This window comes from Mustela erminea, chromosome 18, assembly GCF_009829155.1.
Source record: "Mustela erminea isolate mMusErm1 chromosome 18, mMusErm1.Pri, whole genome shotgun sequence".
Lineage (NCBI taxonomy): Eukaryota > Metazoa > Chordata > Mammalia > Carnivora > Mustelidae > Mustela > Mustela erminea.
Window position 1 is genome coordinate 16,613,495 of NC_045631.1, and position 19,089 is coordinate 16,632,583.

A 19,089-nucleotide genomic window follows, 5' to 3' on the forward strand; every position below is an offset into this window, starting at 1 on the left:
AGATTGGCAAGGAGAGGCACCTAGCCTAAACTATGTCAAAGCAAATATGAAGTCTGACAGAACTATTCACATCAAACACGAACAAGATAAAAAGAAATGACAAAGCAACAATGCAACATTTGAAAGTGTATAAAAATAAAAGGAACAAAGGAGGCAGAGACAATTAAAGAATCCGATCTAAAAGAAAGCATAATCCAAGAAAGGGAATAATACTTTCCAACAGTGGTTTGAGAAATAGGACTAAGAATTTAATGAAATAAAACCCAAAAGATGAGATAAAACTAGAGATTGGGAAGAAAAAGGGAGCTCAAGAAGTTAAGACAAAAGTAGAGCAAAAGTATTACCATTATACATCTAACACTTAAACATGATAAACGTCAAAAAACAGCAAGGAGAAAGGTAAGAACTGAACTACTATTATGTTGCAAAATCTTGACTTAATTCAATATATGCATTAGAAAAAAAGACTAAAGCAAACTGAAGACACAAAGGGAGGACAGTATATAAGTAAAATTTAAAGCTCAAATGAAATAGAAAATAGCATTAAAGACTCTGCAGACTGAAAGGCATACCATATAACAGAAAAAAAAATAGTAATAACAACTGACATTAAGACATAGCCTGGTTAAGTCACTGAACTTGAAACATAACCAAAGAATTTTTCCATTTAATTCACAGAATCTATTCAAGTTTTATCAACTATTTAAATGATGTCCTTATTAGCAAAAGGATCTAGTCCAGGATCACTTGTTATATTTAATTATCAAATCTCTCAAGACTCCTTCAATCTGGAACAGTCTCTCAGTGTATACAACTTTTTTACTTTCATGCTTGAAATCTGAAAAGCAGAGGTCATTGGGACACCTGGGTGACTCAGTCAGATAAGCATCCGAATCCTGATTTCAGCTCAGGTTGTGATTTTGGGGTCCTAGGATCAAGCCCCATGTTAGGCTCCATGCTCAGCAGGGAGTCTGCTCTCTCCCTGGCTCTTATTCCCTGGGAGTCTGTCCCTCCCTGGCTCATACTCTCTCCCTCAAATAAGCAAATGAAAGAAAGAAAGAAAGAAATCAGAGGTCACTTATTTTGTAGAATGTCCCTTCATTTACCTAAGGCTTCCTCATGATTAAATACAGATTATGCATCCTTGGCAAAATATTAGTGATGCTGTGTTCTCATTGCATCCTATCAGGTAATACACATTTTCTATTTGTCTCATTGCTGGTAATGTTAACCTTAATCATTGCAGTAAGGGGCTGTCTGCCAGGTTCTTCCACTATAAAGTTGCCTCTGCTCCTTTTTCTTTTTTTTTTAAATTTTTCTAACCCTTCTCATTTCTTTTTTTTTTTTTTTTTTTTAAGATTTTATTTATTTATTTGACAGAAATCACAAGTGGGCAGAGAGGCAGTCAGAGAGAGAGGAGGAAGCAGGCTCCCTGCTGAGCAGAGAGCCAGATGCGGGGCTCAATCCCAGGACCCTGGGATCATGACCTGAGCCGAAGGCAGAGGCTTTAACCCACTAAGCCACCCAGGCGCTCTGCCTCTGCTCCTTTTAACAATTAGTAATTAAGTTGTGGGTAGGAACTTTAACCCCATAAATAACTTGTTACTCTGCAAAGTTTCACCCTTTTCTGCATCTGTGGTAGACTGAATGCCCCCCCAAAAGATATCCACCTCCTAATCCCTGAAACCTGTGAATGGGACAAGGGACTTTGTAAATGTGATTAAGGACTGAAATTTCTCAAGATTATCCTGGATCCCCTGCTGGGCTCTAAAAGCAACCACATGTATCCCTGTAAGAGGGAGGCAGAGCTGACACAGAGAGGAGGCAATGGGACTGTGGAGGCGGAGACTGGACTGAGGTAATGAAAAGCCAAGGAATGCTAACAGCTACCAGAAGCTGGAAGAGGGAAAGAATAGATCCTTCTCTAGAGCTTACAGAGGGAGCATGCTACTTTCAACACCATGATCTCAGCCCAGTGAAACTGATTTCAACTTCTACCTCCAGGCAAATAATTTCTGTTGATATAAACTACCAAGTTTGGGACGCCTGAGTGGCTCGGTGGGTTAAGCATCTGCCTTTGGCTCAGGTCATGATCCCAGGGTCCTGGGATGGAGTCTCACACTGGGGCTCCTTGTTTAGGGGGAGCCTGCTTCTCCCTCTCCTCCTCCCCGTGCTTGTGTTCCTGTCTAGTACATAAAACCTTTAACAACAAACCACCAAGTTTGTGTTAATTTGTGAGAGCAGCCACAGCAGCCGTTTCCTGTATAAACTAAGCCCGTGTTGGTTACCAAAGGGCGATTTTTCTAATCCCATCATTCCTTCTACATTTGTTAGATGGCACTCTGTTTTAAGAAAAGCCTTTCTCGGGACGCCTGGGTGGCTCAGTTGGTTAAGCGGCTGCCTTTGACTCAGGTCATGATCCCCGCCTCCTGGGATCGAGCCCACATCGGGCTCCTTGCTTGGCAGGGAGCCTGCTTCTCCCTCTGCCTCTGCCTGCCATTCTGTCTGCCTGTGCTCGCTCTCTCTCCCTCTCTCTCTCTCTGACAAATAAATAAAATCTTAAAAAAAAAAAAGCCTTTCTCTTCCCCCATTTTATTCCTCTATTCAGTATGGACTTATGAACTCCTATTGTATTTAACAGGCTATAATCTGTTCCCATTTTTTTTTTTATTAACATAGAATGTATTATTTGTTTCAGGGGTACAGGTCTGTGAGTCATCAGTCTTACACAATTCACAGCACTCACCATAGCACATACTCTCTAAAAATGTCCATTCCCCCTCTGTTCCCATTTTTATTGTGGTTTATAAGTTGCCTTAGATTTGGCAAGTGTAAGATTCTGTAAGCCAGTTTCTCTTTTTGACAGGGTCCCATCTCCCTTTGAGCACTTCCTTACCATCTGACACATTAAGATATTCCAGACTCATCTTGTAATTTCCAAGCCTGTACCAAGTCACCCTCCAAGAAGTCCTAGTTCCTTTTAGTGTGAAATGGCATTCAGAAACCAAGATCTGGTGCTAAGTGGGCTCACAGCTATTGGGGTACTGCTGTTCCAAAGCCCTCTCAGTAGACAGATTTAGGGAATACACCCATACATGCACAATATATGTATACTCATACATCCACCAAATCTGAACAGATGTCCTTCCAAAGACAATGGAACAGTTAGCTAACAGGTGCATGAAAAGATACTCTACATCATGAATCAGGGAAATGCAAATCAAAACCACAATGAGATAGCACCTCAAATTTGTTAGAATGTTTATTATTCAAAAGACTAGAAATAACACTTGTTGGGAAGGATATGGAGAAGGAACACTTGTGCACTGTTGGTATAAATGTAAATTGGTGTAGCCACTATGGAAAACAGTATGGAGATTCCTCAAAAAGTTAAAAATCGGGCGCCTGGGTGGCTCAGTGGGTTAAGCCGCTGCCTTCGGCTCAGGTCATGATCTCAGGGTCCTGGGATCGAGTCCCACATCGGGCTCTCTGCTCAGCGGGGAGCCTGCTTCCTCCTCTCTCTCTGCCTGCCTCTCTGTCTACTGTGATCTCTCTCTGTCAAATAAATAAATAAAATCTTTAAAAAAAAAAAAAAGTTAAAAATCAAACTGCCGTAAGATCCAGCAATCCATTTCTGGGTATTCATATGAAGAAAACAAAAGTACTAACTCAAAAAGATATTTGCACCCCCATGTTCACTGCAGCACTATTTACAAAAGTCAACATATGGAAACAATGTAAGTGTCCACCAACAGATAAATGGACAAAGGAACTGTGACATAGGGCACCTGAGTGGTTCAGTTGGTTGACTGTCTGCCTTCAGCTCAGGTCATGATGGGGAGTCTTGGGATCGAGCCCCAAGTGGCTGGGAGTCAGCTTCTCCCTCTGCCTCTGCCCCTCCCCACTGCTCACGAAATGGTCTCTAATAAATAAATAAAATCTTTAAAAAAAGAAATTGTCTCTTTCACACACAGAAATATTATTCAGCCATAACAAAGAACAGAGTCTTGCCATCTGTGAAAACACGGATGGACTTCCAAGGCATTATGTGAAGTCAGAGAAGGGCAATTGCCGTACGATCTCTCTTAACACGTAGAAATAAATAACAAGCTCATAGATACAGAGAACAAACACATTGGTGGTTGTTACAGGCAAGGAGTAGGAGGTGGGATAAATTTTGTATTTAGTTTAAATAAATTGAGTTGAAATGAGATACAATAAAAAAAGACTGAAAAAAGAGAGAGAACTATTTATTTATTTATTTAGTCAGCTCCATACCCAGCATGGAGTCCAATAAAAGGGCTGAAAGTCACAACCCTGAGATCAAGACCTGAGCTGAGATCGAGTCCGACACTCAACCGAATGAGCCACCCAGGCACTCCAAAAAAATGTCATTTTAAAACCCCAAACTAAATGTTCACATCGACCAAAACCTTGAGTTCACTCTGAAACCTTCCATTCTAATCCAGAATCACAGATTTCTCCCTTGGCTATCTCTCATAGCCTTCACTGTATTTATCAGATCAATTCCCCTCACAGGTAACCAATCTCCTGTCACCACCTGCCACTGCTACACACATGGGCACTCTCCTCCGAATGCTCCTTCCTAGAGCTTCCAAACTTAGTTCTAAGACCACCAACACCCTATTAAAAAAAAAGAACCTCCTCTCCCCCAACAACCTGCTGCTGGGCTGTACCCCTACACCCCCGGATGCCTTCATCCCTTGCTCAGCGTCCAATAGCCACACAGACTCTTGCCTCACCCTACTTGGGTTCTGACAACCCATTCTGGACCACGGCCACCCTCTCCCCATATTGTGTTCTCCTTATCTCTCTCCAACCCGCTGTCTAGCCCACGAAGATACCTTCCTCACTTTGGGCTAATACCTGGCTCCATGCCATCACCATCGCCACCATCATCCCTCCCTTGTAAACATCTACCTTGCCTGGCCCCACCTAATGGCTTTGGACTGATATATTCAGGAAGGAAGAGAGCAGTATCAACATATATATTGTCATTCCACTATCAAAATTATTTCTATTTATCCACCAATAGTTGATAAATGCACACCATGAGATATCTGGAATGATGCTCACTAAATCATGATACAGTTATTTCTGGGTTCTATGAATTTTTGACAATTTTTTCCTTCTTTGTATCTTTTATTACACTGCTTAAATCGATGATTCTCTGTGTCATTTTTGTTAAAATAATTTTATTTCCTAAAAATACACAAAGAGCTATGAATATATTCTAAGAAGCACTGGTGAAAAATTTCAGATAGTGAAATACTATATAATATTAAATGTTAACTAAATTATGGTAAATTGGTAAATATGGTAAATAATTTGGTACAAATAAATTGGTAAATATGGTAAATTATTACAGACTAAGTAATATATGACATAAAGGGGGGATGCCTGGGTGGCTCAGTTGGTTAAGCATTTGCTTTTGGCTCAGGTTATGATCCCAGGGTCCTGGGACTGAGTCCCACACTGGGCTCCCTGCTCAGTGGGGAGCCTGCTGCTTCCTCTGCCTACTCTGCCTGCTGCCCCCCAAATGAATTACATATATGTATATGACACAGAGGTTTATCTAGGGACATGTAAAAATGACCACTATTAAAAAAAGAATATAAAACCATATTATGAATTTTTTTTTTAAAAAGTAAAAACTTAAAAAAAAAAAAAGTAAAAACTTATAAGTACTTACATTTATAGAAAAATTCTGGAAGGATAACAAAAAAATTTTTAAGACTAGTTATTCATAGACAGTGGAATTACAGTTATTTTTGTGTATGTAAGCTTTTTTTTTTTTTTAAGATTTTATTTATTTATTTGACAGACAGAGATCACAAGTAGGCAGAGAGGCAGGCAGAGAGGAAGGGGAGTAGGTTCCCTGCTTAGCAGAGAGCCCTAAGCAGGGCTCAATCCCAGGATGCTGGGATCATGACCTGAGCCGAAGGCACAGGCTTTAACCCACTGAGCCACTCAGGCACCCCTGTGTATGTAAGCTTAATTGTTGTTTTTTGTTTGTTTGTTTTGTTTCTTTTGTTTTGTCTGAAGTAAGCTCCACACCCAGTGTGGGGCTAGAACTTACAGCCAGAAGTTGCATGCTCTACTAATGGAGCCAATCCCTATTCATCTGAGTTTTATAATTTACGTATATGTTACTTGTATAATAGAAGTTGTTTTACGGAACAGAATGACAAGAACACAAAATTCATGTAGTGGGTGAGGATCCCACTATATGCTACAGAGAACTAAGAAACTATCAACCTAGAATTCTACACCTAAACTCATTTAACTGAGAATGAAACAGACATTTTTAGATGACAGATTTTTATCATTCACAAACCTTCCCTATAAGAGCTGCTAAAAGATATTCTTCAGGAAAATGAGAACTGAACTAAAAAGGAAGGAGTGTGATGAAGGAGACAAAGGGAAACTAACTATGGGAAAGTTTAAGTAATGGCTGTCTATATAGAGAATATACTAATTCAAGGAAATAAAAAGAAAGTTGACCTAAAACACTGAATATAGACCATTTTGAGACATTTACTTTAAGAGGATGGTAAAAATACAGACCTATTTTAGAATTTCTGTTAATTCATATGTGGATTTTTTTTTAATGTGAGAATATCTTCAAAACAAAAAAAAATGAAAAACAAAACACAGCACAAATAAAATACATTTCAAACCAGTAGATGAAAAAAAAGGAAAAATTCAATCAATCCAAGGCAAGAAAGAAAATAAAGCAAAAACATGGTAAAAACACAAAAATTAAGAAAAAAATCAATAATAAATTAAGCAGAATAAACTCACCAACTAAATCTCAAATTGATCTCTAAAATCATCTGCTGTTTATAAAAGATATCCAAGGTTAAGAACGGAGAAGCTCAAAGTCAAAAGAAGGACAATGATACAGCAAACAAATACAAAGCAAAACGTACAGATACTACGGTAACATACACTGACATACTCTTATTAAGAAGGGAATGCTTGCTACATTTGTTTCCCATGTGTTCTGTGATTGGAAATAAAAAACTTAAAAGCCTCTCCCCAACAAAAAACGTCCTATTTTAGCAACAGTTACCCAGGAGTGACAGTGCTGCTAACCACGGCACCTGTAGCACGTAGCATCTGTCAGTATTCAGCACATTCTACATTGGCTGAATAAAGTTCACCATGAAAGACTGAAGATTGCAAAAAAGGGGCAGCATGACATAATTAATCACATCAGTTTTGCTCTTATAAGTAACCTTTTTTCATTAACAGATACTTCAAAAGCAAATCATAAAAACAGAGCTTCTGAAGGGATTAGAAATAAAAGTTCTGCATTCTGCTTTAATCTCTTGCTTTGAAATTTCCAATTTGTTTCCATATTTCTCTTCTTTTGGTGCCATGTTTCAGTCACCCAAGTTCAAATCTCAATAGCTGTAAACTCTTAGCTGAAAGCTCATCATTGTCTTTGATTCCTAAATGAATTTTGGCATCCAATGGACTTCTCTGTTGAAAAATTAGTTCCCATTCCACAACACAATAAACCCAGAGAAAACCCCCAAAAGAAAGAAAAACACTGCATACCTTCCATCTTTCAGGGTGTTAACAATGAATCGGTTAATCTGGCAAATACAGTTGCTAGACAATCGTTCTTCCTCAACGAAAGGGTTCAACTGTGTTGCCAACATGAAAGCTGAAAAGCATAGAGATAACTTTAGTCCCCACAGCATTTCAGGCAGGACAATCTGAAGGCTGATCACACCTGGACTCGCAAGGGAAAACAATGCCTTGACTATGTTTCTGAAAGTAAAACCACTCAGATTCTGCATAGTGAAAAACAATATAATCTACTGCATTAAACATCTGCTGGTACTTTGAAATGTATTTCCTAAAGTGCCCAAAATAATTTTTTCCATCATTCAAGTTTCATGACAAAGACTAAAAAGTCTCTTCCATGTTCTTCACCTTGTGACCAGAGATAGCAAGCAATAGTCTGCAAATTCTTTCTCCCTTGTAAAGTTTCCAACACAGAAATAAATCCCCAAAAAGGCAAGTTTGGGACAGCTAACCCATTATATTCACTAAATGTCAATACCATCCTGAGGGAAATTAATCAAAGAAAACAGAGCACCAGTTAGAGAAAATTAATTAAGCCAAGTGGCAGCTTTCCACTAGATCCAGGCTATTGTGAGAATGCTCTCTGCCAGCCGTAATTCTGTCTGAATGAAGTGCATGGCCAAGCAAATGTACACTTCCGAAATGCCCCAAATTATTGCAGTCAAAATGCCGCGTGTTCTTTCATTATTTAAATGCAAATTTCTAGGTTCATACGTCATACTTACAGGATAGAGTGTTCAAGCCATCACTCATAAGCAGTCGATAACGGGGTGGACTATTCCCTGTAATAATGGGACGGATGTTCTAGGAGAGAAAACTTGATTCATTAGTCAGGTTGTCTTCCCAGTCTCCAGGGATAAGTCAACTTAAGTGGCAGAAGAGTGGGTTTGCCATTAGTTCAACAAACACTGAACTGCTTGCCCATTCTCTTGACACCTAAACCCAAGCAAAAGAAAACTGGATCTGATGATTTTCCCACCACCGTCTCTGTATTAACATTATTAAACACAACCTAGAAGAGAATAAAATGAGTTTCAATACTCTTCTGTTCGCTCTCAACTCAAATTTGATTGAAAATTAATTTTAAAAAGGACAGGACAAGGTGCTACATAGAAAACATGCTAAAAATACAAAATGGGAAAAAAAAAAATCTTTGCCCCAAAGGGGCTTACAAATGAGGCAGAGACAGAGGCAAAGAGACATAAGATAGTTATGCACATGACATGGGGGCAAAGCCAAGACATTTATCACAAGTTGAAGGAAATCAGGAGCAGCTCTCCAAAGGAAGTGAAATACACAAACAGAGCTTTAAGACAAGTGGCAGCGAGTTTGGGAGTAACAGGGAGATCATTAGGCCTATGACTCAGAATCTGCAGGTATGATCCATGATGCTGCTTCTGTGCGTTTTTTAAACTCTCCCTAAAATTTAAGAACCCCTTAAATGAATGATAGGGTTAATGAAGAATTTTAAGCAGTTACATTCATTGCAGGCAGATCTGAGCAAGACAAACCTCAGGGCAGGAAGAAAACTAAGGAGGCAGGAGTAATTATGGGTAGCACTACAGTATCCATCAATTGTGGAAAGAACAGAAAGGCAAAGCCTCAAATCTGAACCCCCAAAGTTAGCTCTGGCTAGCATGATATTAAAAAAAAAAAAAGGCGGGGGGGAGAAAGAAAAAAGAAAGGCCTGCTTCCTCTCTTAGGGTTACAACAAGACTAAGCTACTTTTTGGGATGATGGAGAGAATTTCCTAAAATGGACAAATCTGTGTGTGCTTCATCAAATGTAATTTATAATTACATCCAACTTTTTTAAATGTTTGACATAAAATATTCAAAGGTACTCACAATGACTTGGAGGATGGGTTTTATGGATGTATCTCCCTGTTGCATTATGGCCTGAAAGAGTAAAAACAGAATGAGATACACCTTTAAATCATGACCAAAATCTGACATATTTTTACAGCGTGGTATTTGGAATAAGCTACAGAGAACATTATCCAAGAGGCTTTTTGGAGCTTATCATTTGAAAATCATTTAAGTTTTATCACTGTGGACAAATCATAAAATCATAGAGATGAGATACATGCTTGCCAACAAGGATACACTTACTACATCCAAAATACAGGGGTTACATATGTACTTCTTATTCAGAACAGCACACTGATTTGGCCATAGTGCCCATTAATAGAGAATTAGCTAAGTATGGCCAATCCTTAAAAGAGTATCATGCAGCCTTAAAAAGATGTTTATATAATACTGGTTACCTCTGATGAGAAAACTGATGAGTGAGGGCCACATGTGAGAGGCAGATCTCACACAATCTTCTTTTCATACCTTTTGAATTTTAAATCTTTTAACTCCATTAGCAATTGTGAAAATAATATCTTAAAAAGGGGCGCCTGAGTGGCTCAGTTGGTTAAGCATCTGACTCTTTAATTTCAGCTCACGTTATGAACTCAGGGTTGTGAGATGGAGCCCTACACCAGGCTCCACACTAAGATTCTCTCTTCCTTTCCCTCTTCCTCTGTGCCCCCCAAATAAAAATAATTTCAAGGTAATATCAGGGGGTGCCTGGCTAATGCAGTTGGTTAAGCATCTGGCTCTTGGTTTCAGTTTGGGGCTTGGGTCATGATCTCAGGATTTTCAGATCAGACCCCGTCTTGGGCTCCTTACTCAGCACAGAGTCTGCTTAGGTTTCCCTCTCCCTCTGCCCCTCCTCCCCACTGTGATGCATGTACACTCCCTCTCAAATAAATGCATAAATCTTTAAAAAGTAAATAAATAAAGGTAACCACTGGAAAAACTAACAGCAATGAAGACTGGTTCTCTGGGCTCTACTTTTGTTTATGCTGAAATAAATGGTACCAAACTAGCTCTTCCAACCACCAACTAAAACCTGGACAAAAATATATAAACTGTTGGGCGCCTGGGTGGCTCAGTGGGTTAAGCCGCTGCCTTCGGCTCAGGTCATGATCTCGGGGTCCTGGGATCGAGTCCCACGTCGGGCTCTCTGCTCAGCAGGGAGCCTGCTTCCTCCTCTCTCTCTGCCTGCCTCTCTGCCTAATTGTGATCTATCTGTCAAATAAATAAATAAAATCTTAAAAAAAATATATATATATATATAAACTGTTTTCAAGGGTGCCTAGGTGGCTCCATCGTTAAGCACCTGCCTTCGCTCAAGTCATGATCCAGAGTCCTGGGACGGACCACTGCATCGAGCTCCCTACTCAGTGGGAAGTCTGCTTCTCCCTCTCACTCCCCCTGCTTGTGTTCCCGCTTTCCCTGTCTCTCTGTCAAATAAATAAATAAGTAAATAAATATAAACTGTTTTCAAATACAAGACAACAAGTAGACCAAGACTGTGATCACTGAAATGAGGGGAACCCTATGACCATCCTGGCCTTCAGCACAGAGGTACTTTTAGATCACAGAATGGACAAGGGAACCCAAGAAGGAATGCGTATCCCTACTGAGCACAGATCAGAGTTTAGGGAAGCAAGTTAGCTGGATTTCATGGATGCAGAGTACCAGAGATGAGTGAGCTACACCGAGAAAGAGCTTCAATAACCTATACAGGGGTTCCCTTGAGTCTCTGGCTGAATTTTAAGTTGTGCATACAAAGAATGAGATTCTACAAGACCAGGCAAAGAGTTATTAGAGTTATAAACTGAAAAATTAGTGGAGCTCACACAGGCTAGAATTTAGATGAGTTCTAACCAGCCAGAGGACAGAAAACTCAATAAACATCTACTGCATTCAGTAGAAACCCCAGAAAGGGCATGCTTTAGAAGCAGAACTAAACTAGACCAAAGCAAAAGCTATTCTAGACCCATTCCAATCTCTGAGGGATCAGCTGATTTGCAAGTAAATTAACTGTCTGACAAAACAATTCAATATTCTTTTTAAGATTTATTTATTTATTTGAGAGAGAGGGCGTGCATGCACACAGGCACACATGCACAAGTAGGAGAAACAAAGGGAAAGGTTCTTAAGCAGATTTCAAGCTGTGTGTGGAGCCTGACACAGGGCTTGATCCCATGACCGGAGCTGAAACCAAGAGTTAAACGCTTAACCAACAGCACCACCCAGGTGCCCCACAACTCAGTATTTAAAAAAATTTTAAAATACTCTGTTAACAGTATGGGAAGTAGGCAAAAAGTACTTCTGTGGCACACTAGAGTACTAACTGCTACCCCAAGGAAAAGCATTCGTGCAGTTGAGTTGTGAGTTGAACCAACTGCTTTTTTACAGAACACCATTTTTATTTGCAAGGCCAAAGGACAAACTGGTTATTCAAACTTCAGAATTCAGCCAATATTTTCTCAAAAATAAGGTGAACCTGTTTTTAAGGAAAACGACAGTTATTGTCAATTATAAAAGGGTTTTTTAGTGAGATCAAAACTTTTGAAAACTTCTATTCACCAACAATGAGCTTTACAGCTTCTCCATGTTTACAAACTTTTCGGATTAAATTAGTAAGATTAATAAGCATAAATTCTGGTTATATAATAAAACATATCAATATTTGGAAGATCTGCATAATGCAGTGAGTCAGCATTTTCCAAATGACCAATGCATGGCATTATAAATAATGCAGAGGCAAAAGATCCATTCAAAATGCAAGACAGACCAATTCTTTTTTTTTTTTTTTTAATTTGAGAGAGAGAGAGCAAGTGAGCATCAGCAGGGGGAGGGGCAGAAAGACAGGGAAAATACAATTTCCTATTTGTTTTGAAAAATATAGCTGTTTTTCACAAAACACGTTATTTACTTTTTTAATTTTTTAAAGATTTATTTGACAGACAGAGATCACAAGTAGGCAGAAAGGCAGGCAGAGAGAGAGGAGGAAGCAGGTTTCCTGCCGAGCAGAGAGCTGGACTCGGGGCTTGATCCCAGGACCCTGGGATCATGACCCGAGCTGAAGGCAGAGGCTTTAACCCACTGAGCCACCCAGGCACCCCTTTACCTTTTTTTTTAAAAAAGGTTTTACTTATTCATCAGAGAGCATGAGCGAGCAAGCACAAGCAGGGGGAGCAGCATGCAGAGGGATAAGCAGGATGAAGAAGGAGTCCCTGCTGATCAGAAGCCCAACACGGAGCTTGATTCCGGGATCATGACCTGCACTGAAGGCAGATGCTTACTCGACTGAGCCACCCAGGCGCCACAAGATAGACCAATTTTACATTTCAAATAACCTTTAAGAAACTACCATTTGTTGAGTTTTGATATAGAATTAGAGAAAAACTTTGTCTATTCACAGCCATTTCTGACACCATATGTGTGGGTTTCCACGTGAAGCAATTCTCTGCAGACACCAAGTGGATGTCCTAGAGTTAGTGTAGATCCCAAAGGTTAGAGGATGTCCCACAAGACCATCCCTGACTTACTTCAGATACCAACCTCAAGTAGTGGGTCCTTAGGCTGCCCACACTTCTGCCTTACTTGCCTACAAATTGGGGGTTCCTATGACCCCCTCCTCAGGCTCAAAGAACTCAGGGAAACATGTAACTGGTTTATTATAAAAAGTATTATAAAGGATACAAATGAACTACCAGATGCAGAGGTAAATAGGAGCAAGGTCTGGAAGGGTACGGAGCATAGGATTTTCTGCCCCTGTGTGAAGTTTGGGGTGTGTGACCCACCTGGCATGTAGATGCGTTCACCAACCTATAAGCTCTCTGATCCCTGCCATTCAGGGTTTTCTGAAGGTCCCATTGCCTAGGCATGATTGATCAAATCACTGACTACTGGTGACTGGATCCATCTCCTGACTCCCTGGGGGACAGTGGCAGGACAGGGGGAATTTAGGGTTGAAAGTTCCAACGCTTTCTCCTTTAAGATTTATTTACGTATTTGAGAGACAGAGTGAGCTCACGGACCACAAGTGGGAGGGGCAGAGGGAGAGGGAGAGAGAATCGACTGAGTACAGAGCCGGACTCGGGCCTTGATCCCAGCCTCTGAGATCATGATCTGAACTGAAACCAAGAACTGCATGTTTAACTGACTATGTCACCCCGATGCCCCAAGACCAAATACATGTTCCTTATTATATTATAATATCACAAGAATCAAAAAAGAAGCCTGAAATATTAAAATACTTCCTCTTTTTCCAACTACATACCTGAGGCCAGATTTCCTTCAGAGATCACCCCCTCAAAAAATATCAATATACTGAATGCAGAAGCTGATATGAAAATCTAGCTGTCATATCTTCTAAAGCCAGATGTTAAAGCAATGTGCCAAAATGTAAAACAATATCAATTTTCTATTTGTTTCGAAATATAATAGTGTTTTTTCACAAAACATGTTATTGCCTTAAAAAAAAAAAAGGTTTTATTTATTTGTTTGTCAGAGAGAGAGAGAGAGCGCAACCACAGCAAGGGGAGTAGCAGGCAGAGGGAGAAGCAGGCTCCTCACCGAGCGTGGAGCCTGGCGCAGGACTCAATCCCAAGACCCTGGGATCATGATCTGAGCCAAAGGTAGCTGCTTAACTGACTGAGCCACCCAGGCATCCCAATATGTTATTTATGTTAGAAGTTTATTATTACCTTAAATGTATAAATATTTCAGTTATAATTTCAAATATGGTAAAGTAGATATCTTATAAAAAAAGTTCCATCTTAAAACAATGTTTTTTGAAAAAATTTTTAAATTTATTTGACAGAGATCGCAAGTTGGCAGAGAGGCAGGCAGAGAGGGGGGGGGAAGCAGGCTCCCCGCTGAGCAGAGAGCCTGACATGGGGCTCGATCCCAGGACCCTGGGATCATGACCTGAGCCGAAGGCAGAGGCTTTAACCCACTGAGCCACCCAGGTGCCCCTTAAAACGATGTTTTAATAGTACTTTAAGATCGGGGTGCCTGGGTGGCTCAAACTGTCAAGCTCTTTATTTTGGCTCAGGCCATGACCTCAGGGTTGTGAGATCAGGCCATGTCAGGGTCAGGGGCATGGGCTCTGGGCATGGAGTCTGCTTAAGACTTTCTCCTTTTGGGGGCGCCTGGGTGGCTCAGTGGGTTAAGCCGCTGCCTTCGGCTCAAGTCTTGATCTCAGGGTCTTGGGATCGAGCCTCGCATGGGGCTCTCTGCTCGGCAGGGAGCCTGCTTCCCTCTCTCTCCACCTGCCTCTCTACTTGTGATCTCTCTCTGTCAAATAAATAAATAAAATCTTTAAAAAAAAAAAAAAAAAAAAAGACTTTCTCCTTTTGTCCCTCAACCCGCTTGAGTGTATGGTCACTCTCTGTCTCTCTCTAAAATAATTAATTAAATGAATAAAAATCTTTAAGTGAAAAAAGTATTTTTTTTGTTGTGTTTTAAGATTTTATTTATTTATTTGACAGAGAGAGACAAAGTGACAGAGGGAACACAGGCAGCGGGAGTGAGAAGCAGGCTTTCTGCTGAGCAGGGAGCCCAGTGCAATGTGGGGCTCCATTCCACCATGACCTAAGCCGAAGGCAGACGTGTAACAGACTGAGCCACCCAGGTGCCCCAAAAAAAGAGTATTCTGAGATCAAAATGCTCGATGTTAAGTGTAGCATAAGAAACAGAGTTGTCCAATCACTGTGTTGCACACCTGAAACTAAGATAATGTTGTGTATCCACCACACTCAACAGAAAAAAAAAAAAGAGAGAGAGAGAACCACTAAATATTTAGACTAAATATTTGTGCCTCTTCTCCCCCAATTCGTATGTTGAAACCCAACCCCCAGTGTGATGGGGGCCTTTGGAGGTACTTAGTTTTTGTTTTGTTTTGTTTTTAAGATTTTATTTATTTGTCAGAGAGAGAGAGAGGACAAGCAGGCAAAGTGGCAGGTAGAGTCAGAGAGAGAAGCAGGCTCCCCCCTGAGCAAGGAGCCCGATGCAGCCTCGATCCCAAGACCCTGGGATCATAACCTGAGCTGAAGGCAGCAGCTTAACCAACTGAGCCACCCAGGTGTCCCTGGAGGTACTTAGTTTTAATGAGGTCATGAAGATGAAGACCCCATATCAGAATTATTGCCCCTAGAAGAGGAAGAGACAGCAGGGTTCTCTTTTCCCACAAAGATGAGGTCATATGAGCACACAGCAAGACGGCAGCTGCAAGCCAGGAACACAGCCCTCACCCAGCACTGAATCTCCTGGAACATCAATCTCAGATTTCCCGCATCTATGAAAACTAAATCTGCTGTTTGCACCACCCAGTCTATTTTGTAATAGTGATCCGAATGAGGGTGAAGTGCTCTAAAGCAATCCTTGAAAAAGTTAAGCAAAGAGTACAGCTAATAAATCAATAGTGGAAATAAATTCAAATCATAAAACATAAATAATCCAGAAGTCAGTAAGAGCAAAACAACAACAACAACAAACAGATGGGACAAGAAGCAAAATATAAAACTTAAAGCCAAACTATATTAAGTGTAAATGGTTCAAGGACTCCAATTAAAAGGCAGAAATTGTCAGAATGGGTAAGATCAAACTATTTGCTGTCTACAAGAATTACACTTCAGGGGCGCCTGAGTGGCTCAGTGGATTAAAGCCGCTACCTTCGGCTCAGGTCATGATCTCAGGGTCCTGGGATGGAGCCCCACATCGGCCTCTCTGCTCAGCAAGGAGCCTGCTTCCCTTCCTCTCTCTGCCTACTTGTGATCTCTGTCAAATAAATAAATAAATAAAATCTTAAAAAAATAATAACCACAATGCCGAAGAAATACACTTCAAATATAAAGAGACAGGTTAGGGGCACCTGGGTGGCTCAGTGGATTAAGCTTCTGCCTTCAGCTAGGGTCATGATCTCAAGGCCCTGGGATGCAGCCCCACATCGGACTCTCTCCTCAGCATGGAGCCTGCCTCTCTGCCTACTTGTGAGCTCTCTCTGTCAAATAAATAAAATCTTTAAAAAAATAAAAATAAAGAGACAGGTTAAAAATGAAACATTGGAAAAAGATATACCATTACTGGCAGGCAAAGAGGGCTTCAGGACAAGGAATATTATCAGAGATAAAAAAGGACATTTCATAATAATGGGGTTGATTCCTGAAAAAGACACAATGATAAATGTATGCACATAATAACAAAGTTTCAAAATCCATGAAGCAAAAACCTACAGAATTAAAAGGAGAAATAGACAAGTCCACCATTATAATTGTTGGTTTCAACACTGTTCTTTCAGTAATGATAGGGTAAATAGATTAAAAAAAAAAAAAATGTAGGGGCACCTGGGTGGCTCAGTCATTAAACCTCTGCCTTCGGCTCAGGTCATGATCCTGCGATCAAGCCCCACAAGCCCCACAACAGGTTCTCTGCTCAGCAGGGAGCCTGTATCCGCTGGCCCCCCCACCCCGCCTGCTTCTCTGCCTACTTGTGATCTCTCGCTCTCAGTCAAATAAATACATAAAATCTTTTTAATAAGTATGTAGAAGAATGTGAAAGATTAAACTATCAACCAACTTGACTTAATTAAATCTTCTAACAATTGCAGAATACACAGTCTCTTAAGCGTGCCTAGAAGATTTTCATCAAGATTCCATACACTGGGAAATAAAACAAGTCTCAATAATGTTAATGTTAAAAGACTGAATTCGGAGAGTATGTTATTTGACCACACTGGAATTAAACTAAAAATCCTAACAACAGGGGTGCTTAGGTGGTTCAGAGGGTTAAAGCCTCTGCCTTCGGCTCAGGTCATGATCCCAGGGTCCTGGGATCAAGTTCCGCATTGGTCTCTCTCCTTGGCGGGGAGCCTGCTTCCTCCTCTCTCTCCGCCTGCCTCTCTGTCTATTTGTGATATCTGTCTGTCAAATAAATAAATAAAATCTTTTTAAAAAAAAAATCCTAACAACAGGCTGTCTAGAAAACTTCCAAATATTTGGAAATTTAACAGTAAACTTTTTTTTTTTTTAAGTAATCTCTATACCCAACTTGGGGCTTGAACTCACAACCCAGAGATCAAGAGTCGCAGGCTCTACCTACTGAGCCAGCAAGGCACCCTGTAAAAAGTAAACTTCTAAATAACCCACCTGTGGAAAAAGATACTGCAAGAGAAGTTAGAAAGTATTGTTAACAGAATGAAAATGAAAATATAATCTATCTAAATGTATTGGATTCACCAAAGCAATGCTTAGGAAAATTAGAGCTTAAATGTTTAGAGAAGAAAAAAGGTCCAAAATCAATGATCTAAGCGTCCACCATAAGAAGCCAGAAAAAGAATAAACTAAACTCAAGCATGTAGAAGGAAGGAATGATTAAAAAGAGCAAAAAAATCAATAAAATAGAAAATGGATAAACAACAGGAAAAAACAAACCAAAAGTTGCTTCTCTGAAAAGATCAATAAAACTGATAAACCTCTACCTCATCTGATTAAGAAAAAGAAAAACAAATATTCTCAATATCAGAAAGGAAAAGTGAAAAAAAAAAAAAGGATTGAAAAATGCATCACAATAAACCACGTATATATGAGGGATTTTAGAAATAACTTTATGAGGGGCGCCTGTGTGGCTCAGTCCTTAAGGGTCTGCCTTTGGCTCAGGTCATGATCCCAGGATCCTGGGATCAGTCCCACATGGGGCTCCCTGCTTGGCAGGAAGCCTGCTTCTCCCTCCCCCACTTCCCTTGGTTGTGTTTCCTTTCTCTCTGTGTCTCTCTCTGTCAAATAAATAAAAACCTTAAAAAAAAATTAACTTTATGAAACAACTTAGATTAAGTGGGTAAGTCCCTTGAAAAACACAAATTATCAAACTGACATACAAAATGTAGAGAAGCTAGATACTATTATACTTATTAAAGAGATAACACTAGGTCCAGGTGGCTTTACTGGTAAATTTTACCTAACATGTAAAGACCAAAAAAAAAAAAAAAAAAAAAAATGAGGGGCACCTGAGTGGCTCAGTGGAAGCCTCTGCCTTCGGCTCAGGTCATGATTTCAGGGTCCTATGATCAAGCCCCGCATTGGGCTCTCTGCTCAGCGGGGAGCCTGCTTCCCCCCACCCCCGCCTGCCTCTCTGCTTATTTGTGATCTCTCTGTCTCTCTCTGTCAAATAAATAAATAAAATCTTAAAAAAAAAAAAAAAAAAAGAAAAAACTACAGACCTATATAACACTCATGAACGCAGATGCAAACACTACACATTCACTAGGATAGTTGAGTTAAAAAGATGACAAAACTGAGAGCTGGCATGGATATGGAAAACAGTTTGGAAATTTCTTAACAAACATTCACTTAACATACCACCCAGCAATTAATCAACACTCCTAGGCATTTATCCCAGAGGAATGAAAATATATTTTCACAAGAAGATTTTTACATAAATGTCCACAGCATCTTCATTTATAACAGCCAAAAAATGAAAATAACCCAAATGTTTAACAGTAACAGGTAAATTAAACAAATTGTGTTTATTTGCACGATGGAGTACTACTCAGCAATAAAGGTGCAAACTACTGAAACAACATGGATAAATCTCAAAAAACATTTTGCTGAGACAAAGAAGCCAGGCA

The 19,089-nt window shown here is 40.1% G+C and overlaps 1 protein-coding gene across 2 annotated transcripts in view; it reads right to left on the minus strand.

Moving 5' to 3' along the window:
* RPA1 (replication protein A1) overlaps nt 1-19,089 on the minus strand; it is a 77,332-nt gene that overhangs the window by 51,788 nt on the left and 6,455 nt on the right. For both annotated transcript variants that reach the window (XM_032320206.1, XM_032320205.1), the window contains exons 2-4: nt 9,468-9,518; nt 8,346-8,424; nt 7,588-7,696 (exon numbers count right to left, since the gene is read on the minus strand). In XM_032320206.1, coding sequence (XP_032176097.1) covers nt 7,588-7,696; nt 8,346-8,424; nt 9,468-9,518 — 239 coding nt within the window. The remainder of the gene's footprint in view (nt 1-7,587; nt 7,697-8,345; nt 8,425-9,467; nt 9,519-19,089) is intronic.